This window comes from Geospiza fortis, unplaced genomic scaffold, assembly GCF_000277835.1.
Source record: "Geospiza fortis unplaced genomic scaffold, GeoFor_1.0 scaffold112, whole genome shotgun sequence".
In the NCBI taxonomy this organism is placed as follows: domain Eukaryota; kingdom Metazoa; phylum Chordata; class Aves; order Passeriformes; family Thraupidae; genus Geospiza; species Geospiza fortis.
The window spans coordinates 8,658,187-8,685,391 of record NW_005054298.1 but is presented as its reverse complement, the minus strand read 5'-3'; the positions used below and the strand labels follow the sequence as shown (position 1 = coordinate 8,685,391).

At 39.5% G+C, this 27,205-nt stretch overlaps 1 protein-coding gene across 3 annotated transcripts in view; it reads right to left on the bottom strand.

Moving 5' to 3' along the window:
• The window catches only part of MYLK (myosin light chain kinase), a 194,324-nt gene that overhangs the window by 103,754 nt on the left and 63,365 nt on the right, over nucleotides 1-27,205 (bottom strand). For all 3 annotated transcript variants that reach the window (XM_014306826.2, XM_031056337.1, XM_031056340.1), the window contains 8 exons: nucleotides 13,278-13,485; nucleotides 11,531-11,579; nucleotides 8,853-9,018; nucleotides 7,640-7,805; nucleotides 4,827-4,863; nucleotides 2,408-2,970; nucleotides 1,225-1,428; nucleotides 26-160 (listed from right to left, as the gene is read on the bottom strand). In XM_014306826.2, the coding sequence (XP_014162301.1) occupies nucleotides 26-160; nucleotides 1,225-1,428; nucleotides 2,408-2,970; nucleotides 4,827-4,863; nucleotides 7,640-7,805; nucleotides 8,853-9,018; nucleotides 11,531-11,579; nucleotides 13,278-13,485 (1,528 nt within the window). The remainder of the gene's footprint in view (nucleotides 1-25; nucleotides 161-1,224; nucleotides 1,429-2,407; nucleotides 2,971-4,826; nucleotides 4,864-7,639; nucleotides 7,806-8,852; nucleotides 9,019-11,530; nucleotides 11,580-13,277; nucleotides 13,486-27,205) is intronic.

The following is a 27,205-nucleotide window of genomic DNA, read 5'->3' as shown; positions in this document are numbered from 1 at the left end:
TGTTGCAGAGCAGGGGATTCCTTACCATTGAGAAGCCATGTGATGTGGGGCACAGGGACCCCTCCCACGCAGCACTGCAGCACAAAGTCTTGCCCTTCGCTCACAGTGCAGCCTTTCAGGACACTGGAAAAGCATGGAGCAACCTCTTCAACTTTAGGCCCTTAAAAAGCAAAATGAAAACAGTTCCTTCAACTGAAATTAATGAAATTAGCTTTATGACTTAGAGCCATTTTCTAAGTATGCTTAGCTGAAATGGCTGGGCTAACCATGGTGAAATGTTTTATTGGGGGAGAGAAATAATTTTGACTGGTATAAAGAAGGCATTCTTCTCTCATCTCCTGGGAAGGCATTGCCAGACCTCAAGCTCTGCTTTAGGTGGTGATTTCCTATGCCAGAATCCATCATTTGCAGCCCATCACTAGAAGTGTATGCAGCATATTAGCAGACAGCTTAGCACAAAGAAGAGGATGGCTAATTCTCTGCTCTTGTTCATGTCCTCCCAGTGAGGAACAGTGTGACTTAAGAATGCAGTTTAAAGGTCTCTAATGAGACAGAAAGAAATTATCTTGGGTATCCTGGTTGAACTTCAGGCACAGTAAATGGAGAAAAATTGCATTAACATAAACATGGATCCAGAACAAAACTTAAAACCAGGTGAAAACATTACAACTGAGGACAGGATTTGCTACAACCAACAAAAATTTCAAGCAGACCAGTAGGACACTGCCTGTGAGCTTAAAATAATTTGTCACTGGGACATGTTCTTGAATGTAGCAAATCAATTCTCATTCCTTTCCTTTTCTTCTTATTCATTCTACTGTACAGAATTGGCTTGTACTCAAAAAACATTTCAAATTTGGAGTGTAAAAATGCTAAGCAACTTCAAAAAAACTAAATGCAGAACAACAATAATACCGACAGCCTGTATTAAATACAAGTATTAACAGGAAACCTGAGTAGAAAATAGGCCTCCCTGTGTATAAACCATGTATTGAGATGGTTTTAGCTATACAAACAACAAAACCCACAATATGTCAGAAGGGAAACTGATGCATGAAACGGATTGCCAGCTACTGCACACCACTTTACTCACAGAGGTAGGAATCAGAATTAACCTACACTGAGAAGTCAAACAAAAATGATGTAGTAACCACCCTCTGACAGCTTAAAAAAAGCCCAGCCACATTTTCCAAAGTGCAGATGGGCTCACAAGAACTTACTTACTTCTGACAGTTAACAACCAGCTGGTGGAACTCTGGCCTTTGGGGTTGGCAGCTGTACAGCTGTAAGATCCACTGTCCCTCAAGTTGGCTTTCTTTATCCATAGGCAATGAATTCCATCTTCCTCATATATTTGGACATCTTCTCCAGCTTTAATAGGTCGATCTTCTTTGAACCACTCCACATTTGGTTTTGGCTTCCCTGAAACTGGACAATCAGACATTTGGACTTTTATGAACAGGTATTCATAATTAGTATTACTTAGTATATATTTAATTAGTATTATTTACCTTAGTATAAATTAGGTACACTTTACACATACATAATTATATAAACCTTAATGGGCAATACACAAAACTGTTGTCAGAAATTTTGATATTTCTGATCCTCTAAAACTTCTCAGCCAGTCCATCTCTTAAAATAACAAATACTTGGTAACATGTAAAACCATATCTGAAAAAAACCTTCTGGCTGAAAACTGAAAAGCTTCTGGCTGAAAACACAGACAAAATGGATATGAAACTGAAACAGAGAAGGTTCTTTCCAAACACAAACTCTTCTTTACTCAGCACTGGCACAGGTTGCCCAGAGAGGCTGTGGACTTTCCCTGCCCTGGAGATACTCAAAGGTCACCTTGATACAATCCTGGACCTGCCTGAGGTGAGGCTGCATATCCCTGCAAACACCTTGCCTTGCACGTAAGAGCTTGTGCTTTGGGACCACAGCCAAACAAAAAGACATTCACTGGCTGCAATAAAAACTGGATGAGCTCCTTGTTTATCTGTGATAGGGGCTCTATTTTCCTACCACACAGGGACATGAATTAGTTAAAGCTTGCAAAGTATGTGAGATACTCTGGCACTAATTACAGTTCTGGAAAGTGTACCATCCATTTTCTCTCTTGCACCCTCATATAAGAGGGTCTAAAACTACCTCCTAGTAGGAGCAGCATTGGTTACATCTGGGGAAACACCAGATGAGAGAGGAGATGGACACCATGGCATAGGTTGGTTTGAAAATTTCACTAAGTGTTGTGGAAACAGCATTGGATTCTGCATCTGTTTCCAAAAGGCTTTAGGAGGAGAGCAACTTTCAAAGAACCAGGAACTGCTTTCCACTTCTACACATAGAAAGGGAACCCCTTTCTGACTAAACCCAGGGGCTCCAATCATTTTCATTCCTTTACCTTTGCTCTTGAATTTAATCTCCTGGCCTTCTGATGCTTCCAGGCTCTGAGGATGGATCTCAAACTGAGGGGGAATTCCCAGGGGCTCCCTCTTCTCCTCCATTACAGGCCCCTGAGCTCCAGACCTGTTTTCTGCTTCTCTAGTACTGGGACTGACGTGCCCTGTAGGAGGTGGAGTTTGTTGAGCTGACATCAGGAGCTGCACACCCCTTTTTCTGTTTTCACCCTGTCTGATGGAAGGGGCCTGGGATTCTGCCTTTGGTTCTGGTTGCAGTTTGACAGATTGTAGTGTGATGGTGCTTGAAGTTTTCTGCAAGACCTGAGGTCCTTTTTTTCCTTCTTTATGTTCTGTGTTGGTTTCTTGGTGCTGTCCTTGCTTACTTTCTTTGGCTTCTCTGGTGATGTAAAAGGAATCTTTCTTTGCTGGCACCCTGTCTTTGGTTTCAACCATGAGTTCTGTGCTGCTGGATTTCAGCTCTTTAGCAATCCCATTGCTGGTTGCCTGTTTGAATTCTGAATTTTCAACAGCTTTAACAGCAAGTGTGGTTGGTTTTGGTGGCATGCTGAAGGAAAATGAGAAGTTTGGAGATACATGACACTGTATAAAGACTCATTATTATTATCATCACTAATGATATAAATAAATAAGCCCTCAGCAAGAAGGTGAACTGATTAACCTTTAAATCCTTTCGCACAGATCAAGAAGATGGGTCAAAGAGGTGAAGTGAAAAGCTTCATAAGATGAAATCAGGGCTCAGACACTATGTCAACTCAGAAATTTCTGGATATAAGTCCACTGCTCAAGTTTAACATGTTTTGTGAGTCAGACATTAACCTTGCATGCACTGCTTTCGATGGGAAGCAATTACATGAGATCTGAATGACCATGATGTAATACTACTTGATGCTTTAATAAATGGAGGTCATGTACAATATAGCTCAAAATGTCACATAAAATACTTCCCTAAAGGGAAATGAAAATGTAAATTGTGAAGTAATTTTACTATTTGTAATTATGGTGCCTTGTAATTCAGGTAATTTTAAAACAGGACTGATAGGAAACCAGACCAAAGTCTGGGGAGGAAGAAGGGGTGTTGGCATCTTAAAAACCTGACTGGATGTAACAATATCAGCTATGGATTTATTAGGAAGAGTTTCTCAGAATTATGATTGATCTGCTGCTCAGTACTTTGGGGGAACAAGAGTAGCTGACCAACTGGGTACTTAAATCTAAGTCTCCTTCGTTGAAGGTGATTGCCTTGATCCCTAAGCTGTTACTTGTGGAGCACTGTCTGTGTCTCACACATCCACAGAATCACTCCAAGGCAGAATTGGAACACATCTGAAATAAGGGCAGCAATTTCCAGCTCAGCTCTGTTTTGCTACACTTGGTGCCATTAATTTATTCTCTCGGGGAGACTCGGGATATTTACTGGGGTACTTTCTTCAGCTGGAGTTGGATGTACTGTTTGAGATTTGCAGTTACTTTTCAGGAAGTAAGACTTTTTCATTTTACAAAACTTTTTTTTTTTTTTTTGGTGTGTGTGTGTGAATAAATGATGGAGGATGCGAAACTACTCTGGAGAACCACATGCATGGGGAGTTTTGCTTCCAATGCTGCACAATTTCATTTACACTAAACTTACTTTCAAGTATGTTCCTAAAAATCACACAGATCTGAAAAACAGAATAGCACAGCATTTTCAATTCCACTTTGCAGTTAGGACAGCGTGAGCATGCCATTTAGAAAACTCATCCAGGGCATGTGAGAACAGATTAAACATCCCAATGACTATAGAGCAACTGGCCTTCATCAAAGTGTCTTACACAGACAGCCTTGAACTTTTCATTCCTGCATTTCCTATTAATGAAGAAAACTAATTCTGTAAAATAATTTTTTAAAATAATAGTAATTTAATTTTTTTAATCCCCATAAAGACCTAAATATTAATTTTTTATTTCTTGTTACTTTACCCCTACATTTGTATGTTTTTTCAGACAACAGCAAAGACCATGGCCATAGCATGTTTAGTGTATGACAGGAAAGAACAACCAGCTCAGTACAGACAAGGTGCAATCAATGTTAACTCCAAAAATGACATTTGACCCTCTGGTACAATGTAGAATTTCTGCTCACATAGCTTGTTTTTTTTATAAATTTTGCTTTTCTGAACCAGACTAGAACTCTGTGTTTCATAATGTTGCCACCAGTTCCACCAGCTATTTCCTATGAGTCTACCAGGACAGCTGAATCAGGCAGCAAGAGAGAATCTTATTCCAAGCAAACATTTTCTGACTTCGAAATATAGACTGACCCCCCCAAAAATTTATCACTTTGTGAAGAAAGCACATGCAGTAATTGTCAAAATCAGTGCACTGCAATTAAATAGTCAGAGAAAGTACTCCAGTAAAAACATACCAAGGTGGTTGAGTGTAGGTGTCAGTCTTATCTGGACCTGAAATATAAAAGAAGAAACAGGCAAATTATACACACAATACTGTGCACAATTCCAAAAATTTGGAAGATTTTAAGCAAAAAATATACTTAAGAACCTTCACTCTTCAAATTTTCAATGCATTGAAGTCAAGATTGACTATCACCACACCTGGAATTGATATGGACAACAGAAAGCTGCTCAGCTGAAACAGAAAGAGGTCTTGGTCCATTTTGAGACATTGCTGCATCATATTCTCACAACCCTGCAGAACTAAAGGTTCAGGGACCTTCAAAAGCTCTGTGTTGGGGAAGAGACATATGGAAGAGATTCCAATTGGGAAGCAGCTTATTGAATCTTATGATAATTCCACAGAGTTTTTAGAGGTAGAGGAAGACAAGCCATCAATCAGTCCTACACCTGATCACGCTCACAGTGAAAGAGCAGCAGTCAACAGGAGTAAAACCTCCCAAAACCTGGACCCACCTGTAAACATTTACCAACCCATTTGCTGTGTAGCAAGAATTATCATGACTAACATGAATAACTCAAAAGCTAACGCATAGCATTTCTTCACTTTGCAACACCACCAGGAAATCCGGGAACATGGCTGAGCTATGTTCATTTGCCAAGGGGCCTCATCAGCTGCACTGATAAAACTGAGCACATATTGACCCACAGTCTCCTGATTTGTAAACCTCCATGAATTCTCAAAAACCTTGACAGTGTTTGTTTCCCTTGGGGGTAGCATGAGATAAATAGTTGCAAGGAGAGAAATGCCATTCCAGGCCAAATACCAACCACATCTCTGTATTACCCCCTAATTAAGATTTCAGGATGGAATATGTTTTCTCCTGGTCAGATCAAAGCTGCACCTATGCTGTTGTCAGCTGTGACACTAGAAACTACAGTAGAAAGACATGTAATAATTAATTTGCAAGATAACAAATTTTTCCAAGTCATCAACAAGCACTTCATAAAAATGCTTTCAGCATCTCCGCCTCAGGGAAAAGACAAAATCATGTGATGGATGATATCCTCATTTCCACTGTGTTTTGCAAGCAAAAATTCACTTCTAAATGCTTGGACTTGCCACGACATTCAGAGTGACCAAAAGAATCTATTTACACACAAACAAAAGCTGAGATGAGAGAGGGATGAAAACCCACTGATCTCGTTTCAATAAACCCGTCAAACAGTAACAGAAATATAGAAATTAAAACTGAGAAGACTGGATAAATGCAGAAAAGGAAGCTTCGTAACTACTGGCTGCAGACAAGACAATACCATGCAACCTTGTCCATTAAAAGAATATTTCCTCCTCCCTCTTCACCTTCCACTAAGGGAAAAAGTATAGCTATTGGAGGAAAATATCTATATATGAGATTGTATGTCTTTGAAAGAACATGTAGTACTTCTGAGCCACTTCATTGTCTGCTAACATCTGCAGCAACTCTGGCAACCTGATCTAATTGATAACGAAAGAATTAGGTATTATATATTGAGGTTAGGTAAGTGGAACCATCCAATTAATCAAGAGCATTGCAAAAGAGTGCCCTTTTTACTGACCTGCACTAATCCAAGAAAGAATGGATTATTCAGAGATGTGGTCAGCATCTGAAGCAAACATATACCACAACTGACTTTGTGACCCCAGTTCTGCATCATCTCTCAAGGCAGATGCAGCCATTACAGGACAGAAAGCTCACCACTCTAGGGAGAGCAGTCAGGAATCGAGTTTTATGTTTGGATAAAAGGCTTATTGAAAGAAACAGGCCTTTCTGTATAACCTCTGTTGAAGAGGCAAACTTTAGAAGCTTCTTCTACAATGGCTTCACCAGATTGGAACTTACAGATAAAAAGTACAGCTTTAATTTGTAGAAAGGTTAGGTGTGGGTCTGAGCATCCCAAATGTACATCCACTTGTTATTTATATCCTTGATACCTTACAGTGTGACAGCACTGATGCGAAACTGAAAGTCTTGCAACAAAAAAGTCACTGCTGGGTGCACACGTAACCCACTGAGCTCACAACTGCAGCTGAAGCCAGCAGCTGTGGATTTAATGATTTAACTGGGTCCAGTGACTGCTTACCCACTGACTGATGAACTTCCTCTTTAGTGAGCTTGCTGAAGGCTGTATGATTTTGAGGCTGATGCAACAGGCACCCTAAGAAGCATCAAACTGCAAAATGAGCTGTATATGATAATGCATGTATGAAATAGAACATTCTACTCATGCAAATATATTTGTTTCCTTAACAAGCAGTGAAACAGGCTGGGTTGGGAGTTGAGAAGACTGAATTTTAATCTTATTAGGATGGGTTTTTTCCTCTCTCATAATTTAGAGTTATGCTCTTTTACTTTACTTTCCTAGCTCTACAAATATAGATAGAATTTTGCCTCCCATAAGAGAGTTGGTATAAATGTGCATCTGGTGCTAGTACTCAACACATACAAAATTAATTACTGATTATAATGACAAGTGCCAGGTTCCATTTGCTGAAAATCAAACCAATGTTCAGAACATAGAAGTCACAGTAAAAGTGAAAAAGTGTTTTTAAAGAAATCTGCTACAAAGCACTTGGATTGTCTTTTTTTCCCATTGAACCAACAATTTTTACAGCAGTAGCATGTTCCAAGCTATCACAGCATCATTTAATGAACAGAGGGAGAAAAAGAGAGAGAAGATAATGGGAAGAAGTGAATGTTTCTTTTAAATACCAAGAACACAACAAAGACATTTTATCAGAATGTCTGTGGCCCCTTTTCTCTCTCCTGCAAACTCTTTGCTGTACCTTGAACGGTGAGCTCTGCAGACACAGACGCCTTCCCAGCGCTGTTCACCACTGTGCAGGTGTAAATTCCTGAATCAGCCAGCTGAACATTGTGAACCTCCAAGAACTGGATGCCTGTTCTCTCATACATGTTGAAGCGCTCATTTTGCTGTAACTGAATATCACCCTGCAAATACCACAAGGCACCGTGAGACAGTAGCTACTGTAAAGAGAAGGGGCGCAAGAATTTTTTAGTAAAACATTAGTTCAAACTGCCTTTTCCTATCCTTTAGCCAAATTCCTTCTATGTATAATACTCATATGGTATAAACAAAACAATAAACTGTCCCCAAAATTCTGTAATTCACGTCTTCAGGAGGCTTCCCTTTTCCTCTATTTTGCCACCTATTCATCTTAGTTTGCTTTCGGCCTTTCCCTTTTTATTATACCCAGATTCCTAGAAATTGACACAGTAATTTCTGATTTATGATTCAGCACTTTGGTTTTATGAATCAGCACTTTGGTTTTGCAACATTTCTGACACGTCCTGGTAAATATTTTTGGTCTGGGGAAGACTTCTATTTGTAATCTCATTTGCTACAATGTTTTTAAAGGTGAATACGGCAGAGAACCAAAGTACTGCAACAAACAAAAACAAATTAAAAAACCCCAAACCAAAACAAAATTTTAAAAAAACCTTAAAAAACAAACAAAAACACTGCAAGAGGCTGCCTGTGTTTGGGGATGTACCCTGACCTTCTTATATTACAGACAAGGATAAGTCTGGAATAAAGCAGACAATGACTTGGAAGCATTTTCCTGTTCTTGGAGGGTTTTTTTGTTTCTTTCCCCCTCAAACCTGGAGATATCAAGAGAAAGTAGAAGCATAGATAAGAGTTGAGGTTTTTTTCTGTTCACTATATATAAGGCATTACTCTGTTGAAGGGTGGAGGGGAGCAGGATGCCACCAGAGCAGTCATATATTTGCTCTTCCCAATCAAAGAAAGTAACTGTAATTCTCTAAAAAACTGACAGTTTCAGTAAAAATGGCCCAATCATTGTAATACCTAATTTAATCTGAAAGCTCCTTCCTTACAAATAAAAAAATGTGTTTGGAAATCTTGTGTATGCCCAAAGGGGACACTGGCACTTAAGACTTCAATGTGCATTTCATCCTTTCAAGTCACAAAACTTCAAAAGAGAAGGAAAACATAAATTTTTGGGGAAATCATACCTTAAACCAAGTTACTTGAGGCTGAGGTCGTCCTGTTATTTTACATGAGAATTTGCCTGTTTGGCCTTCACGCACAACAACTCGGTTGGGTTTTGTAGCAAACTTGGGCGGACTTTCTCCCCAGATGCTTGGTCTCTGCTCCACAGATGGAACAGAGAGTCTTCCCCTGCAAAGGCAATTGACATTCTGGTTTTACAGAAGAGCTGGAAGCTGTTGTGGTTAGAGCACATGTCAGGAAGAATTTTTAGACCTGTGGTCTGCCAACAAGGATATATCATTGGTGGCAACACAGACTGTAGTTGCATGATATTTTTCTTGGCAGTGGAAGAAACGGAAATGCTGGTGATGACTGCTTTTGACTCCTCATGCAACTGGGTTATGCACCCTCATCTGGCATACACAGAACAGATCTTGGGGACCATTTTAGTTGCTCATAAGCAGAGCTGGGAAAACCAAAAGATAGGAAACACTGCATGCATTTAGTCTTCCCCATTTTCTGTTTTTTAGTTGCCTCCTAAGAGTTTATTTTTGCACACTCATTTACCGTTCACAGGTTTTTATAATGTAATTTGTTTCATTCATGAGTGCAACTGACAATGTAATTTCTGATTTCTGAATCAGGCACCTTGGTTTTGCAACATTTCTGACATGTCCTGGTAAATATTTTTACTGTGGGGAAGACTTTTACTTGTAATCTCATTTGCTACAATATTTTCAAAGCAAAGGTGAAGAGGGCACAAAACCAAAGTCCACCTGTCCCAGGTGAGTTACTGTTAAGTTTAAATTCCCAGCTCTACTTACATGGCTGCTACAGCTGGGAAATGATATATGGGATGAAACTAAAGTGGCATCAGTGACTGCAGTCGAAAACTGTAAACAGTTACACAACCATAGAACATGAAATATCAAACAGCATTATAGCATGAAAAAAACCAAAAAGATGCAACTTCAGGTCTGTTAATGTCAAAGGGAACACACTCACTCTTTGCTCTGAAGCCGTGGTACAACAAAGACACATTAGCAGCTGGCAGATGGTGATTTCTTTTTTTTTTAACATTTAATTTCAAGCAAACAGAACCATTTTTAAGGCCTTCTTTTCCAGATGGCCTTTCAGCACATGCAAGTAGGATGTGTCAATACCTCACCACTTCTACCAGGTGTCAGATACTAACAGAGACCGCATCGCCTCAGCCCAAGGTGCTGCCAAGACAGGGTGGTTGCCATATGGGCAGCTCCAGGTTTCTAAGCAAGAGATGATACCATAATGAAAGGATTTACATGGGCAGAAGGACCAGAAAAACTATTGAGAGAAGGGTGATTGTAACGTGCTACAATGAAAATCACTTTATCATATAATTAAATATCTGATAACTTTTAATGTCATCTCTCTCTCATAGCACTAAAGAAGAACATAAATGTGTACTAAAGTCTTTTAGCAACCATCTTCAGGTGGTGAGTCTATATTTATACATCTATACACATAAATTAAAAGAAAATCAACTACTAGCTGCCCCGAAGCTTTATGGCTGGTTCCTAGACATGAACAAATGAAAATGTGTAATTTTTTTATTCTTCTCCCTTCTCTTACCATAGAATTATTAATACTGAAGCGGAGGAAAACACAGGAGCATGAAAAGTGAGGACAATCACTCTAGCTCTATGCAATACAATGGATTAGGATACTGCTTTGTGAAGTCTGAGTATACAACAAAACCTAAAAGCAGCCTGAACTGTCCTTTCTTGTTTTGATTATTTATCCTGTGTGTATGTCTCTAGGTAATTTGCAATACAGAAATTACCACGTAAAATAATGTATCCTGATTACTCAGTTTTACTTACCATTTTCAGTGTTGCAATCTGTTAATTTTGAAATTTAAAAAATAAACAATTTTCATATTAATGATGAAATTAAATACTCCAGTTTTAACCACCTGTATTTTAATCACTAACATAATCAGAACATGTGCTTTTGCCTACATCCAGAGTGACTCGGTGCCAGAGATATAAGTCAGAAAAATTCTGCTTAAATTCAAACTATTGAAAAAAGAAATTAATTCAGCTGTTGGAAGAATTAGGTCTGAGGCTTTCAAAACAGTGACATTCACATAATTGTAAATGCTTACTGAAGTGCAGAAAGTACAAGTAGGCTTTTATGTGCCAGCTTACATCACCCCATCAACTGTTCTTGTTATAGTTACTCAAACCAGAACAATTATTTCTTCTGGACTACAGTTTACCCACTATGTTGCTTGGAAATATTTAAATTCTGTGTGTGAGAATGCTGATTTCAGTTGCTTTTATTTCTTACTGATGACTCCTTAAGCAGTATTTGCTCTGGCTTTAAAAAGAGACTGTCGGTTCATGGAAGTTGTGGAGAAGGATTCTTGAATATCAGAGAGTAGAGAAGGGGGTGCAAAATTGCAGCAGAGGAGGGTGCAATATTTAGGCATCAGCAGGATGTTCCGTTTTCAGCCAGATTAATTCCTCAGTCAGTATGCTGGAGCAGTAGCTGTGCATCTTCCCGACTGCCTCAACCACTCTGCTTAGCCAGCAGCTGCCACAGTAGCTGCTCTGCTTGGGGTAAGTGGAGACTTTTAGAAAGAGTAATTTTACATGTTTTCCTACCAAAATATACTTAAGTGTCTGTTAAACAATATCCAAGCCAGTAGACTGCTTACCCAGAGGTTTTGGCACTGGATGGCAGGCTGTATTTCATCAAGGAGTTTCCTGTAAGCATAGGACAGAAAGACAGGAAGACGAAAGTTTTGTCAATTAGTTTATCACTAATTATCAATTAGTTTATCACTAATTATCAATTTTTATCACTAATTACCAAAGTTTTGTCAATTATCTCTAATTTGGGAATTAGTGATAATAAAGACTATGTAAATTTGCATTTCTCTAGGTTAGAAACATAAAGGAGGAATGCAACACCTGCAGTATAATGTTATGTCATCTGTAATTCAAAGTCAGGCTCTCCAACTTCAAAACCAAGCTTTAGCAGAGTTGCTGTCTAATAACCCCCAGCCTCAGTTGTAACAATGCTGAAGATTATTAATGAAAAAATACTTTTTAAAATGAAACACTGTCGGATCTCTACAGTGCACCAGTACTTCAAATTAAGATAGCAGGATGTTTTCAGACTGTGACAGAGGTCTTTACTTGGCTGAGTTTTCAGTCCCGGGCCAGCCCGAGGCACCTTTGCTGTGGATGCCACAGGAGCTGGTCCCTCGCTGCCGCGGCAGGAGGGAGATGCCGCGGGATCCCAGCGCCATCTGCTGCACACAGAGCCCGGCCCGGGGACACCGGGAGCCGCAGCAGCAAGCACACAGCTCTGGGCTGGGAAAAAACACCTGTTCCAGAGCCTAACGAGAGCCCACATCACTGTCAGACAGGACAGCCGTGCAGATGGAAACAATAGATCACGTTTCAGTCACTCGTTTTTCAAGCAGCAGGCAGCCCCACGTGGTTATCTTTGCGGAGAACAGAAAACAAAAAAAAAAAGCCCAAAACCCCTCTGTGCTTTGCTGTCTTGATGGATAAAGGGATTTTAGAACAAAGGCCATATAATTCTTAAGCTCTGAGAAATTCAGTCTTTAGCTACTGCCCCGAAGTTGTTTTGAACAGCAGCAAAAACCAGGTCAGAAAAACTGATACGAAAAATCTTCCACCTCCATGTAAATTGTCATTCATAAAATTGTCCCAATTTAAAACAAGGGGAAAAATAAATACTTCATATAATTTTCACAACAGAAGGCAGTAGCAGTCATGCCAGATGTATGCATATTTCAGTATGTACTCTGAGTATAACAGAGTTTTTGACTCCGAATAAACCCAAATACTGATAGTTTCAGGACTGCTGCAGATTTTTTCTTTTCTTCAAGGCTTCAAGACAAAGTTGTGACCTGAGGGGTTTTGATATTCAACAGGTCTCTGACATGACCAAATTGCAAGAGGAGAAGCAGTACAATTGATTTCAATCCTTCCCTGGCTTTGTGTCACTCTTTAAACTTGGCAGTTTGCAACTATCTAATATGCAGATGTGCTCTTAAAAATTCCTGGGTTTGATCCTGGTTGTTTCCTGTCTGACATTAAGCATGCAATTACAACCAGGCATGCAGCTTCACAATTTTTGTCCCGAGTGTAATTTTCCATGAAAATTACAAAGTTTAGAACAAAGTCTTTAAAGCTAGGACTTTTGTTACCTGCACATCATCACCCACACCTGAAACAGAACTCACACTTTATCTAATTGTAGACATGTAGCTCCCTGCACAACGTCTTAACCTGTGAAATGCAGTAAATGAACCTTACTCTTGCATCAATGAGAAGGCATGTGTTGTGATTTTAACCAGACTGTTTAGCACACCTTGCTCTTTTACTTAAACTATAATCACCAAAACAACAGTATGAGAGTCTTCTGACCTTCCACTGTCAGTTCCACGGTCACTTGACGAACCCCACCATCATTTGCAGCCTCACAGGTGTATTTGCCACCATCACCTTCCTGCACTCCTTTGATGACCAAGCTGAACACGCCCCGGATGCTGCGGTCCACGACATAATGGTCTCCCTCTGGGACAGGATGCCCATTTCTGTACCATGTGATCTGTGGCTCAGGGTAGCCTCTGACCTGGCAAGATGTGAGAGAGAGTGAAGAAAGAAGGTAAACTTAATAGATGATGATATTAGGAAGAAATGCTGGACATTTAGCAATGCAGTGGAAAGTTCTTGACACATACTCTTTAATACATCTGTTAAAGACATACTCTTTGCAAGCCAAATGGCAGAAGATAATGAAATGAAAAAAAACTCTTGGATGAGCCCAACTTAAAATCATAAGACTAGTCAGGCAGATAGATACTCATGCAGAAAAATTTCTCACTAGAACAGTTTCTCCATAAAAGCACAGTGAGAGTTCCAATGAAAAATCCTGACTCCTGCTCTCCACTGCTCAGAAACTCAAAAATAAGGGCAGTAGTGCTGCTACACCTCTGAGTATGCAAGAGTGTAGCTGTTGGACCAAATACTTCTAGCATGGTTGCCAAGGATTGGGCTTATAATGTAAATCTGTACTCAGCCATCTAGTTTTCAAGTGTGCTGAGACAGTAGCTCCTGACAATATACAGGCAAAAAAGGCAGACACATACCAAATTCTGTCTTGATCTTTAGAAGTAGAAGATAAGGAGCTGCAATTTGAGAAAGCATCATTAAGGGTCCTTCTCATGTTGTAGCAGGAGAGGACTGTAAACACCTACATATAGTCACACACATACAGCTCAATCTAAAGACTCCTGGTCTACCCAAAGGACGAATGTTCAGCAAAATGAACCAGTCCTGTTCTCATTAAATAACAACCATACTGGTATATCCCTGCCTCCTATGGTATTAATGATACCTTCAGATTTACAGGCAGATCCTTGGCTGGTGTAACTGAGAACTGAGTTATTGATTTGAAATTGAGCTCTTGAAACTTGATGAGGATCTGTGACTTTCTTTTGCAAAAAAAATGGGAAAAGCAGACATACACCAGTTTCCACCAAATAAAAAAACTACTCAGGCAAAGGTTCTTCCTCTGCTTTGTGAGAAATGCCATCCTCTTTGAGGGTCACTTTAGAATGTGTTAATTGTTAGCACGCTTGCCAAGTCACCATAACAACTGCTGATTGCAGTACTCCTTTCCTATCCCCCCTCTGATATGTCAGCTCTCCATCTCCTGACTCTTTGACCCTTTGCCTACAAGCCATGAAGTAACTGAGTGAATCAAGATGAGCTGGAATGAGTAATAGTCATGGCTGTGTTTGCTCACTGGGAAAGAAGCAATTTTGCCTTCTGAACTACGTACCAAAATTTGGCAACCGAGCAGGAAGTCCCTTCAACCTCCAGGTGGGCAAAATATTGATGATCTGCCTTGAATTGAAGAAGGCTTGGTTGTGGTTTGGGCAAATTCCTCCCAGCATTCTCCTCTCAGTTTCCAATTCTCATTTCAGCTTTGCTTTCTCTGATTGCACAGCACTTACTTTGCAAATTACAATATTTAGCCAACCAACCTTACCCATTCTTAGGTTCTCTTCTTTAAAAACCTTTCATTTTTAATCCAGCCCCACCTCACTCCAGCTGGGTTTCTCATCTGCTGCAGCTTAACCTACAGCTGTCAGAATTTTTCTCTTTCCTTTAAATCTTGGGATATCAGTTCAGACAAATTAATTTTGCCTGTGATGTGGTGACCTCTTCTCCCTGGCATTACTTACTCAATATTTAAGGACATTAACATTTGTCATGGGCTGACTATGCTGAATAAACTGGAGAAACTTTCTACTTCTGGTATAATTTCTCAAATTCTTTTTGAGTCTATCTTTAACTAAACAAAAGACATCTTCCATGAAGTACAAATTGTGGGATCCTGCACAATGGGGAGCTGATTTCTGTTTAAAAATGTCAAAGCATTTTTCTAAAGCTCTTTGTGGTCATGTCTTTTTCCAGTGCTTTCTGATAAACAGCAGCTCCTTCACGTCCCAGACTCCTCACCCGACTCCAGTATATTGATTTAGTGCTTACTCAGAGCACAGGCTCCAAGGAATATCTTTCTCAGCACATTTCAATTTCAGAAAAAGGGAGTTATCTAGCAGCAATATGAGATTGTTACAATACTCTGACTCCAGGTAGTTGATAATGTGCTCACTGTCACAGAAAGTGACTTGCACCAAATAACTGTTTCTGAACTGTTAACTTGTCAATGCCCTCATACCTGTATTTTCATTCTGGATTAAGAAACCAGCAGAGAGATTAAGTGATTTACCCAAAGCCAGAGAGTATATTAGAATGGAGTTACTAGTTCTCATTTTGCTTCACCTGGATATTAAGATTTACTTAAAATATTTGCGGCAAAATTGTTTTCACACTGATGTATCAAGTATCTACAGTACAGTAAAATGGAAGAGTAGCACTTAATTGATGTGAAGACCTTTTCAGTGGTTCTGTCCTCACATCACAGCCTCTTTACTAGCACTAGTCTAGCCACATCTGTTTACAGCTGCTGAGATTCTGGCCTGCAAAACAAAGTAATCGATTACACATCACCTAATATATTTACTGTTTTTTTCCAGTTCATAATCATTTCTTCTGGTGATTTCATGCAATTCTTCAGTCCAGCTCCAAAGGCCTCAAGCATTAACTTTCCATCACTTGTAACAGAGAACAATTGGGGTCAAAATAATAGGAAATACTTGTCTTCCTTTTCAATTTTGTTTTACAGTATTCTTAAGTCCCTCTTGGACCACACAATGCCATGTTTAGCTGACCCTTCAAGCTCTGGTAGACCATTATGTATGTAATTCCAGTATCACATGGCTGAAGCTACATTAAGTATTTTTCCATTTCTTCTCTGTCTTTGTTTTATACTTGCTCTGTCTGTAATAATGTGTTCATCCACATCTCTTCATGGAGGAAATGCCACACCAAAAGCTACAAACACAGACTATCAGCAGTCCATCTCCTTTCAAAAGGTTGAGTCATTCCCTTCCCAAACTATGACTCTTTTTTCTTGAATTTTTTGTCAAAAATGAAATAAAGGGAAAGCAGAAGTTTAGAGAATTGCTCTGTTGCAAGGATTTATTTCAGGTTTGGGTTTGGAATGTGTTTCAAACTGAGCCAGCCCTCTCTGAAATACATGGTCATGCCATAAAAGTGTCAGGGACCCTTAAACAAATCACTGGTTACCAGATTTTGATCCTCATGGATCAATTCCAGAACTGCAGCAGGTTTTATATTCCTCCAAACCTTTCCAGAGCTCACTAAAAACATCTGCCTTGAATAAATCCACAGCAAAGAGAAATTTATCTGCTTATTTAATGCCCAGCAGCAGCATGCTATAACCCTTATTTACAGCTTGGCCTGTGTGAGTATTGCCAGTCCCAGCGAGGCTGCAGCTTCTCTTTACCTGCTCTACAGTAACAAGTGGAAAATTGACAGCAAACAGCAAATAACCATTGTATTAGCATAAACACAAGTTTTGAGTTTTTGTCTGGACCCTTCAAGTGCTTAGAGCCTTCCTGGAAAAGTCTGGTAAGGCAAAACAGTGCATCAATGGGAAGGGGAAAGAGCTGAGGGAGAACCTGTGGTGTGTGAAACTCTCAGAGTTCAGGTTGCTCCACATCTGGGTCTGACAGAATGCTGTTGAAAAGGGATGGTGCTAGCTTCCCAAAGAAAAGAAAAAAATACAACAAATTCATGGAAGCTGTACATTAAAGGACAGTGTTATTAGAAAATGTGCCCCTACAAGCTACTCCCCACTATCACAAACTGAAAGGCAGGCAGTGACCACCAACACCAAACACATTTAGTGATCCTTTTTCTTGTTCAAAAGCACAGGAAACATTTTCTCAAACTTGCTCTCTATCTATGCTCCATAAAAGAGCTGTTTATGCACCAATTTAAAAAAACACAGGTTTGCCTACTTAAACATAGTTGCAGTAGCAGTTTAAGGCAATGAGATGCACCTTTTTGGCTTATGGTTTTTCAAATTTCAAACTGCTGCTGGCTCCAGCGAGGTCAACAATGAACACAAACGCACAGCACCCAAAATGAAGCAGCCATGAGTTACAAAAAATCAAAGTGTTAATGTGAAACATTGATGGGGTGTGTATTGTTACTGAATATTTTTCAGTTTGACAGTAAAATCTAAAGACTTTTAGAAATGATGGCAAACATTACGACTCCAGCACTACATCCATTGTACTGGCTGAGGTGTTCAGTGCTTGATGTTAAGGACTAGATAAATGTCCCATTTTGCAGTTTAAGGTCACACAAGCACTGAGATCAGGAAAATGACAGCTATCAACAGGATTTACTGGCTTGCAAAATCTCCCTGGATTACATAATATATAGACAGGCAGATCAAAAGTCATACTAAGACTGGCAATGTTACAACTCTTAAGAAGTTGCTATTCAGAATAACTCCCTTCATAGAGATGATTTCATATACTGAAGCATTAATTCACTAATGACTAAAATTCCTCTCAAGAGACAATCCTGCTCCCATGAAATCAGAACTTTAAAACATCCAGATTCTGTCAGCACACAGTGCTCAGTTGTGCTGCTATTTCTGTAGACTACCTTTGCCTTAATTCCCCAAAGTCCAGAATTAAGACCTATGTGTGTATAGTTCTCAACCACTGAATGAAAGAATCAGTTTTATTTGGGAGATTCAATACATATAAGGAAAATGAAAGACAGAAGTGTTATCTATTCACATGCAAGTAGTGTAATTAGGACATTCACAGTTAGACTGTAATGCCTGGAAGCAGTAAAACAACACAAAAACAAAGTGTGGATGACCTGGGTAACAAGTCATAAATGAAGAATGGCAGTAATCAGAAATGCTAAATATTTTCTAATACATATAGGTACCTGTAATGCAGAAGAGAATAAATTATTTCCAACATCCACAGTGGACTGAGCAAGCAATAAACTTTCAAAAGAAATTAGCCAGTGGGTTGGTAGATGATTGTCAGCAGTCACCTCCTTTAAAGGAACAGCCGGTGTTTTGCTTATTTGGCTGCCTGCCTATCTTAACATTAAGGAATTCCAGAAATTGAGGAAAGCTTGAGAAAGTTTTGTAGCCTATTCTCTGTTCCATGCCCATCTTCAGGAGGAAACCAATAATTTCTGGGATCTACATCTCAGAAAAGGCCATAGAGACCAGAAGCTGCAAAGGAATAAAATGAGGATAGCCTCAGCCAAAGTTGTCAGATGCTAGCACTGAGCTCCCAGACGTGCTTTTGGCAGATCCTTAGAAGTCACCATAAGGCAAAGTCAAGGGAGATGTGGAAAACTACTCAGAATGTCTGACAAAGTCTGACCTTTATTCTGCTGCCTGCAAACCTGGCAGAGCAAATACTCATTTCTAGCAGGGACTAAACTGCTTGCACTTTTTGCAAAACTTAGAGTAATAAGCCATCAGATTGTATCAAGAAAGCAGCAGAAGAAACGCCATTAAATAGCATGACACATTTTGCAAGTGTAATTATAATCCAAAAAGTAAAGATACAGGGAAAAAATAGCACTTACACTTGAAATGTGGTAGAGACTGGATAATGTGCCTCTTCTTCCATTGTCTAGGTATCAGCAAAAATAAAATATTATTGCCTCTATTGCAAGCTAGATTCTAGATGGGCTCATCTGAAGGTCATACGGTTGAAGGCTCTCATGCAGCCCCAAGAGATTAACTCCAAATGGTAGCGGCTGTTCTGTGGATGTGGCTCATCCTAGGTCCTCCAAATAAGAGGTGTTTCCCAAAGTCATCAGAGAGCCAGAGCCCTCTGATTTACTTGAATCAAGAGCCAATGGGTTTTGACCCTGGACTTTGACCAAAAGATTTTGAAGGGACCTTAGCAGAGGATGCTACACCATAACATATACTCTGACCATGTAGACAGAGCTGTGTTGCTCTCAAACTAGAGAAAAAAGCTGCTTCTTGTTTTAATACTTCATACGGCTGTGAACTCTTCATTTCAGTCTTAGGAAAGAAGTACTATAAAACTGTTGAGACTACAACATGAATGTTGTAACTACAGCCCACCTAATAGATGCTATATATTGATTTAGATTTCATTTTTACTGTTAGTGCAGGTGGGAAACATGGTTCTGGCCAGTGCAGCTCTTTTCAAGTCTTGTAACAAAGCTTCAGTAAGGTTCAAGCTGCAGTTTGCTTTAACAAATGAACAGCAGATGTTCTTGATAAAGGAAAGTGGACATGATACATTGTTAAGCTCCTTCTGAGCCTTTAAACACACACAAACCGTATCTCAAGAATAGTTTATCCCTTTTAAAAGCTTGCTTCTAAAACAGAGAACTTGCCTGGCAAGGCTAAACATAAAAATGTTAAATATTTGGAGACTTAGCTATGACTTTGCAAACAAAGCAAAAAACCTCCCTCTTCTGCAGAACAGTCTAGAATCCACAGTTGTGTCATTAAAGCAAAAATGGAATACAGAGTAGGAGCAAACATGCTCACTTCAAAGCTTTACCTCCGTACATACAAGAAAAACCAATGGTCGTTCTGTAAACCTAGGACATGTTTTATCTTTTACTTTGCACTCACCAGTGCCAAACAGAATTTGATACTTTATAGTCCAAGCACCAAACACAAGATCCTTCTGCAGATGGCACCCCAAAAATTTTAGTTTTGACCCTTGAAAAGTAGTTCTGCATAGTCTTTTTATTCAGTATCACACTATTTAGCCCCTTTTCGCAGATTGCAAATATGCAGAATACTGCACATACTACCACAGGTCTTTAGGGGAATCAGTTTTTATGGTGCTCAGCAGGGAAGAATTTATGACCTATCCATGGAAGACATGGTCTGCTAACTGAAAAGCAGACAGCAGCTGCACATAATTTCTTCTTCAATCTTCTACATTTGATCTTCTTTTTTTTCCTTTTTGTAAAATTCAGTGTCAAAAGTTCCCAGAGGTGCACAGAGTATTGGCTTTATGCTCAATCACCAGAGTATAACTGTTTGAAAAAAAGCACTGCTATTCTAGGTACCATAAGCTAAACAAGTCCATTTGTGTTATATTTTTTCTGAAGGAATCAAGTGGAATTTCAGAGTAGCACTGGGTGTCAAGCTGCCTTGAGTTTATCCAAGTTCAAACACCAGTCCCAATTTATATAGCTCTTAAGAGCATGTTCAAGCCCTATTTATGTCTTTTGGAATTAATCACATGTACAGGTGCTTCTCCTAAATCAGATTTTATTTAATTTAAGGAATAAGTTTAACTGTACTGCTTTAAAGTAATATTGTTACAGAAGTCTTCATACAACCAGAAAATAACCTGAAACATCAGTCGGCTGAAATACAGAACTCTGCCATGATGGATTCTACCCTCTCCTGAACAGAGGACATAAGGGAACACACTGTATAGTGGAACACGTCTGTGGAGCTGGGATGTTAATCAGCAACTGAATCAGGGGCTGTAAACCTCTGCTACACTAATGGGGGCATTTTCACACAGCTGTTGCTGTCTCAGCCTGGCAGAGCTTTTCTGATGCAGCTTTCATAAATCATTCTGCCAGCAGCAACATCTGCCTTTTTACTCTTCCCACATTGTAGCCAGCTGACCAATTAGGTGTGTGATGAGAGTTTTATGCAAACCACCCATAAAGTTCATCTGGACCTTTTTTTCTGTAAGTACAAGTTTTCTGAATTTAATGTGGGATTATATCTGAATATCTGTCCATCTTTAGATCTGTTTAATATTTGTATTTAGTCATTGTCTGATTTTTCTCATTTTTAAAAAGCCTTCCTCTGGCTGCAAAGTCAAAAGCAGATGCCATAAATCTTGGATAAAGTCTGGGAGAAAACTTAGGCTATTTCCTCCAATGCCATCCAGATGCTGTCCTGGCACACAAAGATGAGAAGGTCTCCCTAAAGTGGTAACATTCTGGCATTTTTTCAAAGTAGGAGTGCACAGGAAACTGAGTTCTGTAGAAACTGAAGATAATTCCAGTCCAAAATAGGCAGTGGTAGCTGTCACTTGGGAAAGTGTAACTTTGACTTCATAGCTGAAGATCTGAGACATGGAGACACAGAATTTGCCAAACTCACACTTAAAGGAACTTAGATTTCAGTAGTTAGTACCATTAGATGAAATAATCTGACCATATTTCTTCCTTGCCAACAAATTTGTTAGTGGAGGAATCAATGCAAAGTCTGAAGATGCAGCACAGAGGGGCCACTGCTCTTCTTAGATGAACAATGACTGTGTTTGTATTCAGAAACCGAAGTGCACAGCACTGAGTGAACAGTGAAGAGATCCAGACAGAATAAGTCCAGAGCCTTGGCAATGAAATAAAAACCACACAACACAGAGTTACAAATATGAGAAGTAAAGCCACCACCACAGGAAAATGTGAGCAACATGATAAGAAATGACTCTGTCAGCTCTTAATAACTTCAGCACTGCCATACAGAATGGGTCAGAAAGATTCCAAAGGCAAGGGCAGCAAGTACAAGAGCTCTCAACACAACACAAAGATAAACTTTGCAGCCCTCTCTTGAGTGAAACTCTCATCAATTTTAATGAAAGTTTTCCCTGGTTCTAAGTCTCTCCTTAGAGAAGAAAAGGCAAATGCAAAGACAAAGCTTTTTCCTATGGTTCAACTTTTAAGAAGTGTTAGATATTATGACGCGCTGAATAGCTTAAAATCCTAAAAAATTGCTAAGAAATAGCTGACCTCTGTTCATGGTAAAGGGTCATTTAGGATTATGGAGTACAAATATAAGGGAATTCAAAGGGAAAGAACTGTGGCTGTGGAATGGAAATAAGGCTTTTGCTAATTTTTCCACATAGCCCAGTAAGTCGCTAAAATTATCTCTCTTTCCCCATCCTTCTCCTAGTTTCCCTCTTTGGTGATTCTGAGTCAAGATGTCTATCAAACATTACTAGATGAAGCAGCTGCTTTATGTCAGTAACAGAGGAACATGTCAGAAGTTTCCTGATAGGACTGGTGTTCATTTCAGAGCAGCAGCAATCTTTGCTACAGGAAACAAGATTTTGAGGAATCAGACCAGAGTTTTGAAAAGCTGTCAGAAAAGAAGTGGTTCATTAATTTCCAGTTCATCAGGACAGCCTGATTTATGGTGTTAGCCACTAATTTTGTTCATAAATGTTATGCAGCAGCACTAGAAGAAAGACTGAAACATAAAACAGTTTAACACAATAAAAATAAATTGTTGGGAAATTTTCTCCCCTCTTCTCATCAAAAAGGCTGAACTTTCAAGACTTCAAGATTTTTACTTTCAGTTGTCAATATTTCATTCATCCTTTATCCAGTAATAATTCAGAAAGGTGGAAAATGATTGTTTAGACAAAGAAGAAGAAGGAGGAAGCTCCTTGAGCAAGTACAGGATGAAATGAACACCAACATTTTGCTCTGTCATTAGCAAAATGTGTGTGTGTCCCCACTTAGAAGGAGAACTGTAAACATTCAGCTGTTTTATCTCACAGAACTGATCACAGAATCCAGATGCTTTAAGCTACAGTCTGAGAAAGGAATATCATCAGGTCGTAAGACTGCTGATACCACAGGAAAGCAGCACAATCAAACACCATCAATTATTTTCATAACAACAATCCCTTCATAACTGCAATACCTGGGGTTGGAACTGGCAGTCACTTTTTAAAGATGACAATTCACCTTGTTTCTTTTCTTTCACAAGAGAATGTTCATCATTTATTGCAATAAAACTTGCAAAAAAAAAGATTTCTCCATTGCATATTATTTCTGGAAGACTGAAAGTTTTTGTTTGTTTGTTTGCATTTTTAATTACTGGTGTAAAGTTTCTGTCTTAATAGGGCAAGAATTTATCTCATATGCCACTGAATACTAATGCCCCTATGTTCCTGTAGGAGCTATGCCACTGACCAAACAAGCTTCATAATTTCCTAGTTTGGGGATGCTGTTCTTATCATGCTATCAACAGATAAGGAATCTCTACAAATTTACACGAGTGCATACTGTGTGCATGACCTATTATGGAAAATTACTGAGAAAAAATTGCTTTCTTTCTGTGCCCAAAACACACAGCCACAGGCATATATGTTTGGAGCTATGAAATTTGCAATTAAGGGCAGCAATCCACTTCTGAAGTGTAAGGTGGTAACAAATACTATGTGCTCTAAATGAACATGCTCATACTTTATCAGTTTCCAAGCAGACAAGATTTTATTTCCTGCAATTTAGGAGTCTGGCCATGGCCACAGAAAATGCTGAAACTGGATTTTGTTGCTGGGCTCCTGCACAGTTAACGACTGTCTGCTGATAGTGACAAAGACTGCTGGAAAAGGCTGTGCTCTGGAGAAGCTATAAAAATTCTCCTCAGTTATGAGTTCTGCTTTGTTAGTGCTTCTTGGTAGGGCTGAGAAAGCACTGGGCATGAAGTGTCATTTGTTACAAACTTCACTAAAAAGCGATGTGCTTATGAAGAGATATAAAATGCAATGTTGGATCATGAAGATGTGAACACATCAGACAGCCTAAACAACTGGCATTTCCCATTGCACCATTTATTCCACCAAGTGCACCTTACTGCTCTGCCATAAATAATTAGGAATTCTGTACAAAATCCTGTGGAAAACCATCAACTGCTTATTAGCAACTCAGTGATTCTTTTACCCTGTAATAATCTGTGAAATTGATAAGCTTCCCTAACTTCACACATACCCTTTTAGTAACATCTTAGCAGAGGTAACTCAGATAGTACAATGCAGAAATGTCTGTGTTTAGAATAAAAATAAAATCCAAGGGCTAAGCAACAACAGTTTAAAAGAAAAAAAACCTCAAACTACTAACTGAAATACCAAGTATAAATTGCTGTGACCATAAATTTCTAGTTCAACAATTCAGGATAAATATTTATAGACATGCTGAGTTTAAGAGAAAGTTTGTGGGCTCACCTCTCCTTTCTAATGCTTTCTCTCAAAACTAAAATTGCTGTGATCTTGCTAAGAGAAACACACATACATTCAAAAGTAGCTGTTTAGGTTGTGGAAGAAAAGCTTACCCTGCATATGCTTTCAATAGAGCCCTACTTAACTGCAGTTGCTCCACTCCTACTGAGAGATCTGAACAAATCCAACATCGTGTTTTCCATTAAACCTGTGGGTATGCAACAGTCTCCCAGGAAGACAAACCTGTTCATTAGCATATCCCAACAAACCAGCTTTGAGTCAAGGCTCTGAAGACCCAGTTCTGGCATTGTGATGCTCTGCATCCAACAGGAGACACTTAGGTAGCTGTGATGTTTGCACCCATTGCACATCTTCATTTTCTCTTCCAAAATCAGAAGTTATTTATCTCCCAAACATCTAGGATAGTGGATGGGAATTGAACCTCTGGAAGACAGACATTCTGCTCTGAATCCAGGTATGTATCTCTGTGTTTCTGTGTCATCTTGCACAAGACAATAAATCTCACCATGCCTTGGTGCCCCACATAAATGTCAAGGGGGTAACAATGATTATTTCCTCTGTTGTTTTGGCTAGAAAGACCATCAGAGAAGGATCCAACTCTACTCTGGACTTTGTATGTGTTAAATACTGCAGACAAACACTAGGATTCCAGTTGAATGAGGCTGTTTAAGTGGTACCATGAAATGAGCAGAAATCAATACCATTTGCAATAGTTCTTTAATCTGTACTTCCAAGATTCTATCATAATTTTTCTTCCAGTGCTTTGGCTTTTAGAATAACTTTGTTTTGAAATATTTATATTTGCCTCCCTGCAGAGACAAACTGCTGAGTTATTCTTTTATAAAGGAACACCAGAATTTATATAGACAAAAAAAAAAAAATCAACCTTAAGTATATTGAACTCTTTTTCCAGAGAGTTCACAGAACAGAAAAAAATCTTTATTCACTGTTTCCCAGTATGGGAGTGATATAAATGAGTTAGATTTGAGATACAAGTTAGATTTCATACTGCCATGTGTGTGCAGGTGCTTTTACAAATCTTTTACAAAACAGTGTGCATTGCATTAATATTCTAAGCTTTGCAAAAGCAATTTAAATAATACATGCACCATAAATAAAGGCTTGCTTGTGTATTATGGGACACACTGAAGAAATGGCAAACTCTCAAGCCACACAGTTATGATTTGACTCTACCATGCAGCTGGAGGAAAATTACCATTCTCATTCAATGTGAGTTGAGAGAGCACAGAGCTGGATGAAGTAAGTTCAATATGCCATTGCCAACAGGCAAATAACCATGAGCAGAATTATTTAATTTGTCAGTCTTTGCCTCTCCCTTTTCTCTGGGCTCCATGTGAAGCTTGTTGTCATCTTTAAATGAAAAGTTGCAGTTGGAATGCAGTAAGACTTTTAATTAGCGCTTTAGTAAGCTCAGCTGTTGCATTCAGAATAAATAGTATATTCCACAGAGTAACATTTACCAAAGTATTTTTTAAAATATGCAGACAAGCAGGGGAAACTGAGAAAAAGATAAAATAACTTATTTTTCCATTTTGCCTCATTCTTCAAATGAATTACAAAGGTTTCCATCTAAGCAAGAAAAAAATTGCAAAGCTGACTTTGAATTTATACCAGTTTTGGCCACGGCATTTTCAGAAGACAAAGACTGCTTTGCTCTGTTTGAGTACAGGTGTACAACAATGCACTGACTTATGGAGAATAAAACTATCTTCACCGTCAGAAAGCCTAGAATTTTAAATTTTTAAAAGAAAAATTTCCAGGTTTTCACTCTGTCTATTCCTAAAACTCCTCTGAAAAAGAGAGGTGTAAGATCTCTAGAATATCACTGCAACATATTCTTAATGTGGGATGGCTAGCCTAGAGGCCAGGTTACTAACTTGTGAGTCAAACATGATTTAGCTCCTAACCTACAGCCTGCCTGTTTGGTTCCCTAGAACAATAAAGTCAACAAATTTAGGCAGGTAATTCAAAGCCCTTTACTGGACTAGTCATCCCAGGGAAAACCAGTCAGTGGAATGCCTTGATTTTCTGGCTCCAGCCAGTGCAGAGCTTTGACATGTAACCTCTGACCCCAACAGAAACAGCGGTGGCTCCCTCAGCACTAGCCCAACACTTCAACATCGGCCCCATTCCGAAGCTTATTTCCCCAACATAAGAAAAGAACACAAGAGATGTGCATTCACATGGGATGCTGAATTATGAACTGGGATGACTTTTGGCTTAAGAATCATGATCAAGGCAGGTTTGTCCCCAGACACTAACCAATGAACTCTGAAAGCTTAGCTAGAAAAATGGATGCTGTTTCAGGCCCCTGCTGGAGATCCAGTAACCTCTAGTGACAAGATAATGTCTTACAGACTGAAGGTTAAAAACTGAACTGGAAACCTACAGAAGAACAATCTTGCCTCGCCTACTTTTGCTCCTGACCGTATTCTCCTTTGGGATCCTGACCCTGGTTCATAGTTTGCCATGTCTGGGCACATCAGAGCCCTGTTAGAGCACATGGCAGTGCCTGCTGGAGCAGAGCCTGAAGGATTGTGGCCAGTGCAGGGCTGTGGCCAGCCAGTGATGGTGCAGGGCTGAGGCCAGTGCAGGGCTGTGGCAGTGCAGGGCCATGGCCAGTGCAGGGCTGTGGCCAGCTGGTGATGGTGCGGGGCTGTGGCAGTGCAGGGCTGTGGCCAGCTGGTGATGGCACAGCCCGTGCACGGCTCCCCTTGGCTCCTGGCTCACACTTCCCTGGGGAGCAGCCAGCCCTTCCTGCTCCCTGTCAGACAGACAGGTTTCTCCCCCTCATGAATGGGCTGAATTCAAAGCAATGTAATTTTCTGTTCAGCATGCATTTAGATACTGGGGAGTCCA